This window comes from Oryx dammah, unplaced genomic scaffold (assembly GCF_014754425.2).
Source record: "Oryx dammah isolate SB20612 unplaced genomic scaffold, SCBI_Odam_1.1 HiC_scaffold_26, whole genome shotgun sequence".
In the NCBI taxonomy this organism is placed as follows: domain Eukaryota; kingdom Metazoa; phylum Chordata; class Mammalia; order Artiodactyla; family Bovidae; genus Oryx; species Oryx dammah.
The window spans coordinates 95712709-95730839 of NW_024070210.1; the positions used below are offsets into that span (position 1 = coordinate 95712709).

General features: G+C 49.4%; 1 protein-coding gene across 11 annotated transcripts; it reads right to left on the reverse strand.

Moving 5' to 3' along the window:
• Window positions 1-84: 84 nt before the first annotated feature.
• LOC120853596 (putative monooxygenase p33MONOX) lies at window positions 85-14180 on the reverse strand. Of its 11 annotated transcripts, none has more exons than XR_005718819.1 (10): window positions 13954-14179; window positions 12809-12921; window positions 12486-12572; window positions 8931-9109; window positions 6026-6155; window positions 3943-4067; window positions 1873-1979; window positions 1579-1721; window positions 584-1469; window positions 85-499 (listed from the first exon to the last, which is right to left on the reverse strand). XR_005718819.1 is itself a non-coding variant. In XM_040227555.1 (9 exons), the coding sequence occupies exons 3-9, from the start codon at window positions 12511-12513 to the stop codon at window positions 1261-1263; spliced, it is 921 nt and encodes a 306-aa protein (XP_040083489.1). In that variant the 5' UTR covers window positions 12514-12572; window positions 12809-12921; window positions 13954-14179; the 3' UTR covers window positions 85-1260. The 11 variants fall into 11 exon arrangements, 7 of the variants coding, with proteins under 7 accessions (XP_040083489.1, XP_040083492.1, XP_040083490.1 ...); XR_005718820.1 differs by having other exon boundaries at window positions 6026-6152; window positions 13954-14167; XR_005718821.1 differs by lacking the exon at window positions 12486-12572 and having other exon boundaries at window positions 13954-14180.
• Window positions 14181-18131: the final 3951 nt, after the last annotated feature.

Here is an 18131-nt window from a genome sequence, read left to right on the forward strand (position 1 = left end):
TATCAAGTTTATCATGCTTAGGCTTCATGACTGAGCAGGCAGAATGGAGTAACTTAATGAAAAAAAACTTCCATCTACATTTGAGAAAGTAGTACGGATTTTTATTGTCGAAACAAGTAAGAGACACAAGCATAACAGAAGACACAAATAAATTAATTCTGATCATTTGAGACTCCAGGGTGTCTCTGGGGGAAGGTCAGCTCAGCTCCTTGTGTAGACACAATACTGTCCAAAGCAAAAGACAGCAGGAACAGACGGTGTTCAAGACAGTGGTTGCACATGTACAGTGAAGAGAGATGCGAGTGGCTTCCCCAGTTCCTTCCTCAGCGAGGTATGTTTACAAAGGCATGAGGCTCATTTGAGGGGAAAATGATTGCATACAGAAATTTTTTAATTCTTCCGCCTCCCAGGAAAAAAATTTTGAAGCCCTAGCCTGGAGCAAGAAAATCAAACTAGACAGTAGTTTCCCATGAACCTCAAGACTACATTCCAACTGCAGCTGCCACCTCTTTAAAAATGTTTAACATCCATTTATCTATAGCAAGCCAGTAGACTGAATTTTCTCCTTTAGGAAGTTTTCAACCAAATGGAAGCTAAATTAATGTCACTTTAAAGTGCAACAAAGGATGTGTTAAGACTAGTGTTTGTTCTGTGACACGCAGAAGAGAAGCACCCCTCCCACAGCACAGGCCCCAGCAGTAGGTACCACAGCAAGGGCTGGCTGAGGGACACAGGGGCCCACGAGGTCCCCCAGGACACGAGGAGACGCCGGTGCCAGCACAAACGGGGGGTCCCTGCCGGGGCTGGCTCCTAGCTGTACCCAGATCTCAAGCAGGCCTTGGGTTTCCTGACTAACCAGACCGGAGCACCCAGCACCAGCACGGCTGTGAGGACCAAAGTCGCCTGCACTCGTCCACGGACATCCCCACGCCATGGTCTGTCCACGCGCACCTGGACAGTGGTGAAGGAATCCTGAAGCCTTGGTTTTGGAACAATGCAGACAGTCACCTAGTAAGCAGTGGTCCAAGTTCTGGGGAGGTCCCCATACACCACTGCTCAAGTTTAGTCTAACATTAAAGCAATACAAAATGGCTTTTCCACACAAGGACAAGCTTTGCACTAATGTTTCGCAAAAACCAATTATGTCTCCATCTAGCCTAAGTCTGATTTTCACAAAGACAAAACTTTTCCTATGTCAGAGCCAAGGTAAAGGGAGCTGGGCTCGATACCCTCGATGCAGAGTCCCCGGGACAGAAAGCTCTAGAAGCCAGTGGGTGTGAGAACATTCAAGTCCCGGGGTTTGAGGCTGTGGGCCCGTGGCAGCTGTTTTGTCCCTTCCATCACTGGGATATCCATCTTGGGCGGCTTGAATGTTGCTGGCTCCTCCGCCCTTCGGGTGGCTTGTCCGCGCATCACTTCCATTGGAGAAGGCTTCTGGGCTCCTTTGTAGGCTTGGATGGCAAAGCCTCCTGCAGAAGTAAACCACAGAGCAGACAATTTCAAGATCTGTCGGCAGTTACCAGCATACGTGGTCAAACGCCCGCCACGCTGCTTTCTTTAGTGAAGAGGGTGCCCCACCTGACTCAGACTTCGGGAGGGATCTTGGTCCAAAGAAGCTCCATTTATCGGCCGAGCTTCTGTCTTTATCCCCGCTTCCAGAATCCATGGTGCTAAGACTGGGGCCAGGTAAGGCTGTGGCAGAACCAGAAGTGAACCAGCCTCTGGAAGAGAAAGGATAAAATGCCAGGGAACACATCCTTTTGCTCCAGCTCTAGAAGTGTTCCCTGCTGAGGCCAGGGACCACCAGCTCCCGCCCCTGACGTGGAAGCCTCGGGCTGAGCCCCCAGCTGCTGGGGCTGGCGAGGTGCTCACCTGCTCTTCTGCTTAGGGGAGGCCTGGGGGCTGCTGCTCGGGGTGGACTGCGTGGAAGCCGGCTGCCTCTCCTCTCTTGCTATCTCTCCACTCTGGAGCTTTAGTTTCTGCTCACATGGGTTAAGAAGAGAGACTTTGTAAAATTCAGAGCAGATACAAAACAGCTAAGTGAGGGTGTAAACAACCTGCTTCACACTAACTTCAGGAAAAGGAAATGTTAACAGGTGCCCCATCTGGATTACAGGACAGATGTTCTTCGGGCTCTGCCATGCTAGGTTAAAGGCCGTCTTTTAAAAACATGTTTTCATCAAATGCATCTCAAACATCTCTGTACTAACTTCACACCAGAGCTTCTGATTTCCGCACATTTACAGCCAGTAAGTGGAGAAGCCAGAAGCCCCGCCACGGGCCCTCCTCAGCGCCCCTCCCTGCCTCTCCTAGGCCCAGCCTCAGCGCGCCACTCTCTCCAGCTCAACGCTCCCTCTGTGAGCCTCTCCCTCCCGTACCCAGCCACCTGGTGCTCTGGGTGTAGTAAATAGACGCCTAACCACAGACCAGCAGTTTCCCAGGGAGACAAGCCTGCTTGTCTCACTGCTCCTGGGCCAAGGCTTCCACACGTCTCCATGCCCTGTGGCTAGTGTGCCAATGCCCAGGCTACGCTTCAGTGCCCACGTGTGAATCCTCTCCACCCTCAGCATGGGAAGCTATGTGAGCTGGCATCTCAGCCATCTCATGTTCTACTCCTATGGCCAAGACGCAGAAGATGTGCCAGATTCAGTCCCATGGTTACATGGGGTGAACTGGGCAAGGGAATTCAGAATGACAGCCTGGAAAGTTCTCAGTGTCAAAGGCTGACAGTGCTCTTCTCCAGAAGCATCTGTCTTGTCTGAGAGCTTCAGCTGGACACCAAACCAACCCTGACTTCCCCACAGCATAGTTTTATGTGTAGTGTGCAAAAATCATCCAGGACACTCATTACAAAAGGCAACCATCGTCTCCAGTGTCTTGTATCTCTGCCACAGGCCACTAACTCTACATTATTCCTCCTTCTATATATTGCATCTCATGCCTCCGAGTAAGCCCCTTCAGGAGCCAAATTCTCAGAAGATTTTGGAATATGAGAAAGAATCCACAGGGAATAGGGTATCCAGAGATTTGAGTTCAGATACTCAGGATGTTTAAATACATAACCCTAAACCCCTGTTTCTTCATTTACAAAACACGGGTAATAGTGTCTATGTCAGAGAATTAATAAGATGAAGTGAATATGAATGCTTGATAAATCTTCAAAGCAGCATTAATTATAAAATGATAGTCCCTGAAAGGAAATCATTTAAAACTATTTTATTGATACAATTATTTGGTCCTTATTAACCTTACTGAAGGGGCTTCCCAGGTGGCTCAGTGATAAAGAATCTGCCCGCCAGTACAGGAGAGGTGGGTTCAATCCCTGGCTCAGGAAGATGCTCTGGAGAAATTGAAAATGAGAACCCACTCCCGTATTCTTGCCTGGGAAATCCCATGGACAGAGGAGCCTGGTGGGCTACAGTCCATGGGGTTGCAGAGAGTCAGACAGGACTTCGTGACTAAACAACAAAAGCCCTACTGAAAATTAGTCGTTCCAATTTTAAAAATCAAAGAGCAAAAACATCCCAATTCTACACTATCTTAATTTTTTAAAAATTAAATTAGAACCTGACACTCCTTCCCATCCAGCGTTACCTCTGAGGTTCCCAACTCTCCTTTCTCACCCTCGGTCATTCACCAGCACACAGAGTGACCCACGCTGGCTCTGCTGTCCATCACGTGCTCACACGGATCAGCCCAGAATCCCACCAACCCAAGCTTTATAGGCAGATAAGCAGAAACGAGGTTGAGAGCCCTGGACCTTTCAGCTCAAGTGCGACCACTCTGGAGGGGGACTAAACCAGCTCTAAATTCCTCATTCAAGTCTCTCCCTACCACTCTCCTCAACCCCCAGCTAGCTGCGCTGGGAACTCCTGAGCCACAGCCGCGCTCAGGCTGTAAAGGACGAGGGTGTGTGTGTTCAGCTCCTGAGAACAAGCTTACATGGAGTGCTTCTGCCACACGAAGGTACTTGGTCTCCTCAGCGGTGAGGCCCTTGTGGGGGGTGTAGCCGGCATCTCGCAGCCCTGCCTGTTGCTCAAAACGCTGAATGCTCTCCTGGGTCTGTTCTGGGGACAGAAGACATGACAGTTATGGCCAGCGCCCCCTCCCATCGCAACCTGGGGGAGGTAACAGATAGCCACCATCCTCCCCGGAAGCAAGAGCGCACACTGGCCGTCTGAGAGGGGATCCCCCAGACAGGCATCATGGCAGCAATTCTGAATCTCCCACAAAGCGTCTCTGAGCAGAAGGAAGGCCCCTGACACAAGCTAAAGAGCAGGGTACTCCTAAAGAGACAGCCGGCCATCCTCCAGGGAAACACTCCTTACTGTCCTCTCATTTGTACCCCAGGACATTTTCTGTGTTATTCATATTTAGACATGCAACACGGAAAAGGCAGCTGACATTCAGAAACAGTGCAAGCTCTCCAATACAAAGCTTTCTCGGAGACTCACCACCCTCTCTAAGACCTTTGCCCAAAGAGAAACCAGGCCACGTTTAGGCCAGACGGCACCAGGGTAGCACTTAGATCCAAACCAGAGAGAATGTGCCTTGAACTGGCCAAGGTCTACTGATGCAGGGCTTGCCGTGGTGCGCGCAGCTGCCCGCCACAGGGCCTGGCACAACATCTGATCGTCTCATCATCAGTGTCAGTGATGTCTTGGACGACTGGAATTTCTGCTTAACCTGTACCCTCTACGTAATACACCCCTCATGGATGAGAATGTGGCGGCTGTGGGCCACAAGTGCAGATGCCACAGGCCCTTCAGGACTTAGTTCTTCCCCTTCCAAGGGGCTAGTTTATTTCCATCAGAAATAGAAGCAAGGGAAAACATACACACACACTAAACGTATAAAGGTGTTTTCCAGTCTTGCCAGGTAGTCCCCTGAAAATTTTAAAAGCAGGAAAGGACTTCTTCATGGATACAATACACTAATTTAAATGTAGCTTTTTTTTAAAAAATTAAGATTATAGCAACATCAAAAGTTCATGGCAGTATTAGCTGAAAAAATAAAATGGTTTATTATACCTACAATTATATAAAAATATGCTTACAGGTGGACATAACTAAGCCAAATAAGTATCTGAGTGATAACAATATATACTGGGGTTCTATGATGTTTTATGCTGTTGGTAACCTGTATTTTCAATAAAGAAGTTCTACTGCACAGAAAGAACAATGACTAAGCTTCTTAACACTGCCAGGACACATTCTCAAGGTTGCAAAATACAAGCAGTAGCTGCTGATTCAAACAGTGCATTTCTATGTGAATAAGAAACTAAGTCCAGGTAAGAGTCTGAACTTTTGGTTCCTGGGTGAGCTCTTCAGGAATTGCCCAAGACTAACTGGCACCCTCCCCGAGCGCATACACAAGGGCTTCTGACCTCCAACGTGCCCTGCCCCCGGCAGAGGCTGCTGCGGACAAGCAGAGCTCTGTATCTAGCAACTGTTAACCTCCCACAGCAACTACAAGGACCCTCCAGAACCACTGAGTTTAGAGAACTTGTCAGGATGTTTCTAATTCAGGCTATCTTGTTTCTGGTCTCATCAGGACCATAAATCACATATTCTTAAGACTAAAGACTGGTGCCTCAAGGTCCAGGAAAAGGAACAACTCTGAGCCATTTAATTTAAAAAAGGAAGTGCGGGGCAGGTGGGCGATGCCTCAGGGGGTCTCCTCTAGCAGAGCCTGAGAAGGCAGCAGCAGCAGCCCCTGAGCACTGTGCTATCTAACCCTGCCACCTACTGCCGGCCAGATCCCCCACCTCATGGAGGGGGAACAGCCGCCACAGTTAAGACAACTTGCCCCAGGCCACGCTGATGGACAGGGAAAAGCGCTGGGTCAATCTCCCGCCTCAAGGGAGCTTCAGCACTGGCACCGCCTGAGCAGCCAGGCTGGCCTCGGCGGGGCTCGCTGAGGACAGGCTGAGGCAGGCGGGCATGCAGAGCCCCTGGCAGCTGGCTGCGGGGACTCAGCTCTCCCCCGCCCCACTTGACTCTATTCCGAGGGCGCAGAGGCTTACTTGTGATCAGAGAGCTCATGATGACATGGGTCGCTTTGGCCTTCACCACAGGGGCCTTCTCTGCACTGTCAGTGGCCGGCGGCAGGGCCGGGGTGCGTGGGGAGACGCTGGGCTCTCCCTCCTCCACCTGCTCAAGAGGGGAGGGGGCGCGTGAGCCAGGCACGGAGTCACAGCCTCAGCCCCCTTCAGGAGGAAACACGTGAAGGGGGCTGTCCTCCCCACCTGGTTAGATATATATAGATATATATGATGCACAGCGACAGCACATATAACATGATACAAAGAGCCTGTATTTATATATTCATAGAAGTGGGAGAGCCAGAATCTGAAGCTCTGGGCTTTACTGTCGTCCCGGACTGTGTCCAATACACTGTATTACCATGCCCTAAGGACGCAGAGGAGACCTATCACTAGGTGCTGACTGTGTCCTGAGCACCATTCCTACGTGATTAACCACTGCATCTACTAAGTAGTTCTGGAACTCTGCCGAGCACCAGCATCCACTGGAGGGCTGCTGGGCACGCAGAGGGGATTCAGGAGGTCTGGGCAGGGGCTCAAGAACGTTATTTCCAACAACCCCCTAAGTGATGCTGATGCTGCAGGTCCCAAGACCACACTTTCTGGACCACGGCTCTAAAGGTCCAATAATGGTCATTTAAAACAAACCAGAAAGTCTCCATAGTGCTTCATCTTTCACGCGAGCAAGCTGGAGCATGCTGCCTTCCCTCAGCTCAGCACCTGACGCGGTGCTCAGCGCTGACTGGAAGCAGAGAAGTGGGCTTCCTCTTTATTCTCTGCTTCTCCAAAGGAGCTGAGAGGAAAGATGGTCAGAATAGAGGGGAGTAGAAGGAAGTAAAACCTAAATAAACCTCTGCTTCCTCACTTGGAGGACAGCTGCGGGTGGGGACGCGGATGCCTAGGGCGTAGAGAGTCAGGACCAGTGGAAGCATGCACGCAGAGTCAGGCTGGGCTCCCCGTGGAGAGCGGCTGTTCCAAACGTCAGCTGTCCCAGCTGGGGCACAACCGAAGACTGGACGCACATTCTTTGCCTCGTGAAGCAAGCAGGAGCCTTCACAGATGCAGAGGGTGGTGGGCCGCCATCCAAGCCCCAAGCCCCATCAGGAGCCGCCCTGATCTCCTGCTCCAGTCCCGGGAGCCTGCTGCTTTGGCGCCACAGGCAGGCTGCCGGGCCCTTCTCTCCTGGTACTGCCAGCACTTTTTACACCGAGTGCTTCCACCTCAACACCTGACTGCGTCAGACCTTGGTAGATGACTGATGTGGGGAATGTGCCTGGAGCTGCAGGGGACGCCTTCATGGCGACGGCAAGAGGCGCCCCATTCTAAGAGCCTGACAGGGCGGGCGCGGGTGAGTGGGGCACCCCCATTGGAAAGGAAGGCTCAGATACGGCTCTACCGAGAGAGGTGGGCTGGGAGCCACAGTCACAGCATCGGCTCCACACGGAAGATGGGAGCCTCCCCGCTCTCTCTTCTTTCATCCCCACAGCAGCTCCATGACAAAAGTATTTTCATCTCTCACATGAGACGCTGGCTCGGGGGTGAGGCCAGGCTCACGGCGGGGGCACAGGCTGTTCGGGGTTCACCCCCAGGGCTGCTTACACGGGGGCTTTACCTGCCCTCAGGACCCAAGCCGTCACACGACCCCACAGTGCAGCACGACCGCAGGTGTGGGTGAGGAGGAGTCACCTGAACTGGGCAAGGCTAACTAATTCAGGCAATGGCACCCCACTCCAGGACTCTTGCCTGGAGAATCCCATGGATGGAGGAGCCTGGTGGGCTGCAGTCCATGGGGTCGCTAAGAGTTGGACACGACTGAGTGACTTCACTTTCACTTTTCACTTCCATGCATAGAAGGAAATGGCAACCCACTCCAGTGTTCTTGCCTGGAGAGTCCCAGGGACGGGGGAGCCTGTTGGGCTGCTGTCTATGGGGTCGCACAAAGTCGGACACGACTGAAGGGACTTAGCAGCAGCAGGAGCACCAGCTAATTCAGGCAGTGGGCCCACTTTCCGGCATCTTGGTCGTGAGAAGTCAAGAGGTGAGAACAGACAGTCAGGAAGCAGAGGCTCCAATAACACGCTTGCAGCCAACATGTAAGCAGCATGAGCCCAGCTGCACAGAGGGCTGTGAGTGCAGATCGGCGCGTGGGCCTGCGGCAGGAGGGCCAATGGGGAGGCAGCTCCCCGGGGACGGCACAGGACGGGCACCCGAGACAGGGTCGCACGAGGAGCAGTGCAGCACGTCTGCCACGCCCTCCACCAGATGTTGCAGAGGGGTACAGATCAGACGCAGCCCTGCCCCCAGGATGCTAATGGAGGGTGCCGTACACACAGCAGGGATGCTGACAGGGTCCAGAGGACACTGGAGACCTGAAAAGCAGGGGGACGGCTTACTGGGAGGACAGAGGAAGACCACAGAAGAGACTGATATCGAGCTAAGACTCAAAGGATGCCGTTTGTCAGACAGATGGAACAGGACGACAGGACGGGGACTGGGACTGTTCCAGGCAATCGGAGCAGTGACAAGCAGAGACTCAGAGGCATCAAACACCCTATTAAGCACAAGAAATCTTAGGAAACTGGCAAGGCTGGATCACAGCATGTGGGGGGCATGGTGTTCAGAGGACCAGGATCATGCAAAGCCAGACTAAGGAGCTTGGACTTAATACTGTGGAAACAGCAGGGGCGGGTAACGGGAGAAGACAAGGCCACCCTAGTTTCAAATGATAAAGGAGAAGAGGCCCACCAACCCCACAGAGAACATTAACATGTACAGAGATGAGTGGGTGCCCCACTCGCTGGGTGCTGGGAGCCACCGGCAGCTTCAGGAGCACAGGAGGGAGAAGGAGGGGCTGGGCCTGCCAGCGGCACTCGGCAGGGCCAGATACCTTGGCGAGGTGCTGATACTTGCGCGCTGGAATCACTGGCTTCCAGGGGATGCTGCCCATGTCCGATGGAGGAGGAGTCATGGGTGTAGGGTCCTCGAGGGCATCATCATAGCTGAATGCCCGGCGGCACATCCCGATGGGCAGGGACATCTTGCCTAGAGGCCCACTAGGCTCAAGAGCTAAGAACAGAGACACCGGTCAGGATGGGTTCACCAGCTGAACATACTGGTAGCTTTAAACTAATCTGTCTGTAGGCAGGAAGGCTCTGAAACACTTCTGGGACAAAGCAGTAGCGGCTGGTTCTGGAAGAGCTAACCCAGGCAAGGTAAGGAAACAGGACAAAGCCCTTCCTCTCAGCCTGCCACTTTGGATTCTCCACTTCACCCACACAGCAGCCCTAATCCATCTTCATGGATTAGGAAACCAAACAATTCAATTTACCTGAGCCAGGTCACATAACTTCAAAGTGCAGTAAGGAATCAAAACCCAAACCCACCTGATTTCAAAGCTTGTATTCTTTAGGCCATTGCCCCCGTGGCAATCCCAAGCATCTCAACTCAGGCAAAACTGAGGATATGAAGTCTTAGGAATCCCCTGGCAGTCCAGTGGTTAGGACTTGGCACTTTCACTGCTGAGGCCCCGGGTTCAATCCAAGGTCAGGGAACGAAGATTCCATAAGCCTCATGGCCTGCACCACCCCCCCCCCCCAAAAAATATGAAGTCTTGTTCCCATTTTATACTATAGATGAGTGAATGAAGGCTCAGTGGTGACAAATCCTGCCTTCCCTACATCTCCTCAGAAAACAAGAGCAATATGACATGCTGGACACACTGGGTGTCCAGCAGCGTCCAAAACAGTTTCAAATGTTCCCTATGACTCAAAAGAGCAGAGGCAACGTCCATCCAGAAACTACTGGCAACCATTCTCTCAAAGCACTACCAGCTGACCCTGCTATTCCTGCCCACTGGAACGCCCCACCCTGACCCAGGCTCCCACTTCAAGGGCGCGCTCAGCTCTACCAGACCAGGGAGCAAAGTTCACTTTGTTTGAGGATCCTTTCAAATCAGGACTAATCCCCAATCCTGCCTTCAGGCTGACATTTTCCTCTTGCTATAATTACACAACCACTTTCTCCAAAACATCAACCTGTGTGGCAGTTAAGTCCCAAACCAGCAAAGACATTCTATGTACACAGAGGGGGACAAGCAGTTACCCTTACTATTATGATTTGTAACAATTACCAACAAATCCATAGAAAGAGGATTAGTAGTTGCCTGGAACTGGGTGGAGGGAGGAGCCACAGCAGGGATAAGGCATGACTACTGCAGGGACAAGGCTTCCTTTTGGGGGTGAGAAGATATTCTGGAATTACAGTGGTGATGGTTGCACAACTTTGTCACTACACTAAAAATCGCTACTGACCTGTTCACTTTAAAATGGCTGATTGTATAGTATGTGGATTATCTCACTCAAAACACACACATAAGCAAATAACAATGACCAAGTACCCTTCCTTGTTAAGCACACATCCCTCATCTTTTCTAATCCTCATTAAGCAGATGTTCTTCCCCTTTTCCAGCCTGGGAAACTGAGGCACGGATCTTAAACAACACCCCACTATCAAGTGTGAGGTGAAATCAGCCAGCACTCACACCCTCCATGCTCCCCACCCTTCAAGCAGCAACCTGGTGCATGCAACCCTGGGGCCCAGACGCCCACAGGGAGTTTACAGTCAGCACAACCACAACGAAAGACAAACTGAAGCACAAGCTGATGGAAGGCTGAGACCCAGGATGGATCTGTACCAAAAGACAGAGGGGAGACTCCTATCCCTCCACTTAATTTGGGAGCAATTTCACAAACATCTTAAAGACATCCCAGTGCTGCTGCTGCTGCTGCTGCTGCTAAGTCACTTCAGTCGTGTCCGACTCTGTGAGACCCCACAGACGGCAGCCCACCAGGCTCCCCCGTCCCTGGGATTCTCCAGGCAAGAACACTGGAGTGGGGTGCCATTTCCCTCTCCAATGCATGAAAGTGAAAGTGAAGTCGCTCGGTCGTGTCCCACTCTTCGCGATCCCATGGACTGCAGCCTACCAGGCTCCTCCATCCATGGGATTTTCCAGGCAAGAGTACTGGAGTGGGGTACCATTGCCTTCTCCGAAGACATCCCAATAGCCTTCCTAAAAATAATAAAGTCAGGTAGTATTTATGAGGAAATATATTCCCCAGTGGCTCAGCTGGAAAAGAATCTGCCTGCAATGCGGGAGACATGGGTTGGATCCCTGGGTTGGAAGACCCCCTGGAGAAGGGAATGGCTACCCACTCCAGTATTCTGGCCTGGAGAATTCCATGGACTATCGCAAACAGTCGGATACGACTGAGGGACTTTCACACATATTCCCATATATGAGAAAACAAAAATTTTTCTGGGCAGTAAGTAACTATTCAATATTAACTTTTGATTCACAATTTTCATTTATTTGATGTGTGACCTGCACAGTAACCCTGAGAGACAGGCACTATCACCTATACTGAGAATCAAAACCTGATTCAGGGACTTCCCGGGTCGTCCAGTGGTTAAGAACCCACCTTCCAGTGCAGGGGACAGGGGTTCACTCCCTAGCCAGGAACTAAGATCCCACACGTTATGGGGCAACGAAGCCCGTGCACCTTAACTGGAGAAAGCAGCACGCACACCACAATGAAGACCAGTGCAGCCAGGATGATGATAAACAGATTTTTTTAATTTGTTTTAAAAACTGAGTGATTCAGATTTTAAAAATCACTAACCACTCCCACTAAAACAGCCCAAGGAAGGATCAGTGACTTCACTAACCCAGAAATTACCACCCTGTAAAGAACCCAGGACTCACTAATTGCAGTGAATATCCTCATAACTAAGTTCAAGTTGCCTTGAAATCAGGCTGGTGTCTTTTCTGCTTTGACTTTCATTCCTCCCAATCTCCTGCCTCCTCCTCACAAAAAAAAGCGGTGAGTTTAGTCATTTTGGTACAAGAACTATTCTGAATTTTGATTTGATACATAAGAAAGTGATAAATCTGTCATACCCTTAAGTGCAATAGGGGTTCCCTGGTGGCGCAGAGGTTGAAGCGTCTGCCTGCAATTCGGGAGACCCGGGTTCGATCCCTGGAGAAGGAAATGGCAACCCACTCCAGTACTCTTGCCTGGAGAATCCCATGGAGGGAGGAGCCTGGCAGGCTACATAGTCCATGGGGTCGCAAAGAGTCGACACGACTGCGCGACAAACTACTAACTACTACTACTAAGTGCAATAAAGGTACTCTTTCAAGTTAGATTTTGGGTTCACACCCTGGGTGGGTTAATAAGATAATATGATAAGACTTAATGTGATAATAAGATAATACTAATCATTAATAGGATTATATTAATAGGACAATAGACTGGCATAATTTAAATAGTAAGTCTGAATGGCAGAGAGTAACTATTAACATCTGGTTCAGAAAAAGTGGTTTCTGTCTAGTTTAAAACCTTAAAGGGTAAAACATAACTTTACCAAAAAGAACTAAGTTTACCAGGCACTTCTGGTTGTCTCGAAGCCATTGAAAGACTGGGATCCAGGCACTTTTCCTACACAGATTTTGAGCTGAGTTCCCCGCCACCTAATAAAAATAACAAAGGGTATTTTCTTACAGGGAACACCAAAGACTAGCTCCAATGCTGTTCTTTCAACAGGCACACAGTTTTATGGCTTTAACACATAAAAGAGCCAATGAGTGACAAACATGCCAAGGGAGGAAAAAAAAAGGATGAAGTCAAAGGACTCAGCGTGCCCGTCACTGATCTTAACACCCATGATACGACAAAGATGCCATGCACAGTGAAAAGGTCCCCTTACCAGAGAGAGGTGATGCGACGATTATGCCGACAGACAGCTATTAATGAGGAGCATTGTCCAGCTGCTGCAAATTAGCAAAACTGCTCAGGAAGAGTCCATCCATTCCAGAGGTTCTGAGAACAACAAACAACCAGCGTTGGCACAGCCCTGCAGAGTCTGCCAAACATCGCCCTGTATTTCATGTTTTTGCCATAACAACCTGAAAAGAGATACTATACTCATTTTTTCAGTAAGTTAGGGCTCAGGGTCAAAATAACCTGACCCACAGCAAGGGGCTAGGGACCAAGTCAATAAATTCATTCTTTGTTGCTAGTACTGACTGATACTCAGACAACGCTTATCTTGTGTTTTAACCCTTGGAGCAATCCATTGATTACTCCCACTTTAAAAGAAAGAAACTAAAAAGGAGAAGTGACTTGTCCAAGGTCACAGATAAGTGGCCCATCTGTAAGGCAGATTTCAGCCCCATTTCTCCGAGTTCAAACGAAGCTCTGAGGAAGCCGTTATTTGCTTTCAACTTGCTACACTGACCCCCCTACCGTGATGAAGCTCAGACGGCAAACACTTAGTAAAGAGCATCGCAGAAGCCAAAGTTCCGTCAACCTCGGAGTCCAGGGAGCGTTCCGACAAGGCCACCTCCCCTTTCACTTCCCGGGGCCCGGCCCTCCCCCTGCCCCGCAGAGCTCTGACTTCTCCTTTACCAGATGCAAGACAACGCCACCAGGAGGCGAAAGGCCTGGGCTGACTCACCGCCTCTTCCACCCAGCGAGGCTAAGAAAGACCGCGGAGATTAGGGGCAGGGGCTGGCTCAAGATGGTTTCCCGGGGCAAGGCTAGTAGGAGGCTGGGGAGCTGAAGGCGAGGAAGGGTTGTCCAGGACTAGGCCGGCTTGGCAGAGGCGGGGCCCGGGGCCGGGGCCGCGGGGGCGTCATCGCTGAGGAACCCCGCGGTGGGAGGAAACCCCCCCCCAGAAGGCGGAGCGAAAGCTGCACGGTGCGGTCCAGCCAAGCTCCGAGCCTGAGTAAGCCCGCCTGAGTGAGGGCAGCACGAGGCCCCAGGCCCGGGCCTGGCGGGGATGGGGGCCAGGCTCCTCCTCAGCAGCGGAGCCCGAGCCCCCGGGAGGGCAGGCCCGGCTCCTCCAGTTACCTTTCCGTCCGCCGCTGCCGCGGAGCTGCCTGCGGCCCGGGACTAAAGAGGCTCCAAAGACCCACGTCTCTCGAAAGGTTGTTGCGCAGTCCGGATCCAAGCCATGGTGTGAGCGGCGCTGTGCCTGTGGCGACACAGGTCCCAGACGCAAACCTGGGAGGGAGAACAGGATACCAGCGGCCGGCAGCCTCCCTGATAAACTCTCCCGAGGCTGCGTCACTTCACGCGAGACCTGGCAGGATGAGGGCGGGGCTCTGAGCATGCTGGGAGTTGTAGTCCACGATCCGGCAAGCCCCAGGATCATCAGGGGCACCGACGGTCTTGGGGCCAGGGCTCCGTGTGTCGAATCCGCCAGCTCCCAGAAGAAAAGCGCCCCTTGACCAGCATTCTATGCCTGGGCCTGTAACAGGCGGAGGACAGATTGAGATAGCACGGTAAAGTGACACTCTCAAACCTTTTTCATTTAGGGAAGTTGACGTTCGGAGAGATATGAAGGCACTTTTGACTAAGACGACCTGAAGTGAGCAGGGACCCTCTTCCAGGAACTGCTGGGTTCATATTAGTAGCAGGGTTCATACTTGTAAGCAGGACCAAAACGGGAAGCAAGCAGCACCTGCCTCCTCCAGGTGGTGGTGGTGGTGTTCGGTCGCTAAGTTGCGTCCAGCTCTTTGGGACAGCATACACTACAGCCAGTGAAGATGCCGTCTTTTGCTGCCTCCCGCGGTTTGCGCAAATTCATGTCCATTGAGTTGGTGATGTTATCTAATCATCTGAGCCTCTGCAACCCCCTTCTCCTTTTGCCTTCCATCACTCCCAGCATCAGGGTCAATTCCAATGAGTTAGGTCTTCCCATCAGGTAGCCAAAGTATTGGAGCTTCAGCATCAGTCCTTCCAATGAATATTCAGCATTTCCCCAGCCATCTGGAGATAAAACCGCATGAAACTGTTTTTAAGATGATCAATTCCCTGTCAGATGCCAGTCCTACTGGGGTTACCACTCGCGGATGAAAATCGTGATAATCTGCAATAATTAAAAGCTCTCCAGGTGAATCTTATCTTAGGCAATTACAGGTGATGTAAGGGTAGGTATAATTTTCTTCACTCAGTTTTGCCATCTCATCCTAAAACGACTGCCCACAATTTCTTCCTACCCTAAATTTACCCAGAATATTGTGGTCATGATGATTTTCTTAAATCAGAAACGTCTTTATCTGATTCCTATGAAGACTTCAGTGACTCCCCTCTGCCAATAACATCCCACATCCCTTCATATCAGTGAAGGGACCTCTGGTGACCTATCTAGGCTCACCTCCCCACATTCCTTCCCTTGGGCCAAAGCTACTGAGCTACCCACTCCTGTTAACACCCCTCCCATCACTTACCTAACTCAGTGAGTGAGTCAAAGTCCCTCAATCGTGTCCAACTCTTTGCAACCCCATGGATAGTCCATGGAATTCTCCAGGCCAGCATACTGGCGAGGGTAGACCTTCCCTTCTCCAAGGGATCGTCCGAACGCGGGTACAAACCCATGTCTCTGGCATGCGGGCAGATTCTTTACCAGCTGAGCCACCAGGAAAGCCCTACCTAACTCAAGTCTTCCCCTTTGAACTCTGGCTTATCTTTTTGCTCCAAGAAGCCTCTGCATCACTCTGATCCTCAAAAGAGTCCTTTCTTTCTTGGGCTGTTTGAAGCTTCCTCAAAAAACTGCCCCAGGTTGTCCTAAACCTTTGAGCATTTTCATATAACAAATTTTCTTCCATGTGGGAATAGGCATGACTTTATGATCATCTTTGCAAGCAAGAACATCTTCTGAAAGAGGATTCATTTAACTGCATTGGGAGAAACGAATATTTTATGCAAATCCTTGACCCAAGATGCTTTTGTTTAAGTCCTTTATGAAAAGTAGGTCTCCATAAACAAATTAGGGGGGAAATTTACTCCTTCGTACTCTGAATAAAGCAAATAGAAATTTTAACTGAATTTTGCTAGGTCCTAAAATTGTAACTGGATTTTATTAGGAGCCAAAATAAGTGACAATCATAAGTAATTTTAAATTAACTTCAGGTTACAGAAACTTCTTTCACAGGACACTGCTGCAACTTTTTTTTTTTTTAATTCTCAAGGTCACTAACATCATTGGGTAAAACTGCACTAAGCAAATATCAAACCAGTTTTAGAAGATGCAAACGTTATGCTGACTTCATATCATAATTACTGATACTGTATGCTGCTAAAACTATTTCAGATGAAATTCTTACAGGACTTAAATAATCTAACTCTTTTAGAACCAAGTCAGTGGTTGTTTTGGTAAACAGAAGTATTCACAGAAAACGACTTTTCTCTGGTTAAAAATACAAAATTGGAAGACACTTTAATTTTTTATATCTTCAGTATAGATGGAACATTAGGATGCCCAAAACCTCTCTAATTTCTATTTTATATACAATTTCCCATATAATTTATACTCTTATCTGGTGATCTGTACGTTTTGAACTTCTTTTCCTCTTTATTTTAAACTTGAACTGGTATAGTCTCAAATCTTATGAAAGTTCTGCATTCATCAAACATTCAGTTATATTCTCCCACTTATAACCAAAGGGCCAGGCTTTCTATTAAGTATGCAGCTTTATTTTTAGTCAGATTGTTTTACTGTAGAGCTTTATTAACCTTTTTCACTTGGTTCAAACAGGTAGGGAAAGGTCACTAGCACCAAAGAACAATATTCAGTAAGGACATTTAATAGATCTATGTCACCCTGCTTATTTAACTTATATGCAGAGTACATCATGAGAAACGCTGGGCCGGAAGAAGCACAAGCCGGAATCAAGATTGCCAGGAGAAATACCAATAACCTCAGATATGCAGATGACACCACCCTTATGGCAGAAAGTGAAGAGGAACTAAAAAGCCTCTTGATGAAAGTGAAAGAGGAGAGTGAAAAAGTTGGCTTAAAGCTCAACATTCAGAAAACGAAGATCATGGCATGTGGTCCCATCACTTCATGGCAAATAGATGGGGAAACAGTGGAAACAGTGTCAGACTTTATTTTGGGGGCTCCAAAATCACTGCAGATGGTGACTGCAGCCATGAAATTAAAAGACGCTTACTCCTTGGAAAGAAAGTTATGACCAACCTAGATAGCATATTAAAAAGCAGAGACATTATTTTGCCAACAAAAGTCCGCCTAGTCAAGGCTATGGTTTTTCCAGTGGTCATGTATGGATGTGAGAGTTGGACTGTGAAGAAGGCTGAGTGCTAAAGAATTGATGCTTTTGAACTGTGGTGTTGGAGAAGACTCTTGAGAGTCCCTTGGACTGCAAGGAGATCCAACCAGTCCATCCTAAAGGAGATCAGTCCTGAGTGTTCATTGGAAGGACTGATGCTGAGGCTGAAACTTCAATACTTTGGCCACCTCATGTGAAGAGTTGACTCATTGGCAAAGACTCTGATGCTGGGAGGGATTGGGGGCAGGAGGAGAAGGGGACGACAGAGGATGAGATAGCTGGATGGCATCACTGACTCGATGGACGTGAGTCTGGGTGAACTCCAGGAGTTGGTGATGGACAGGGAGGCCTGGCGTGCTGCAATTCATGGGGTCACAAAGAGTCGGACATGACTGAGCAACTGAACTGAATCTTCCCTTAAACATTTTCTTCCTAAATTTATCCTAAAGATAATAGAGAGACTATTTTTTAAAAAAAAAGAAGAGGAAGGAATTATCTTCTTTATGCCTTCTACTTTCACAACTAGTTTCACTTTTGGCAAAACTTAACAACGGCCTTATAAGGAGCTAGGCATTTCTAGTCTCCTGCCCTAAACTGGAAAGACTTTTTAAAAAAATTAAGATATGAATGTGCTGTACTGTAATAGATGCTTTAACATTTCTGACCATATTTAAGGGCTTCTGAGGTGGTGCACTGGTAAAGAATCCACCTACCCATGCAGGAGACACAAAAGACACAGTTGGATCCCTGGGTCGGGAAGATCCCCTGGAGGAGGAAATGGCAACCCACTCCAGTGTTCTTGTCTGGGAAATCCCATGGACAGAGGAGCCTGGCAGGCTACAGTCCACAGAGCTGCAAGAGAGTCATACACGACTGATTTAATTCCAGAAAAACCTCGAAAGGTTGCTATTATTGTCCAAACTTTCAGACTAGAATTTAAGTCTCAACTAGGTA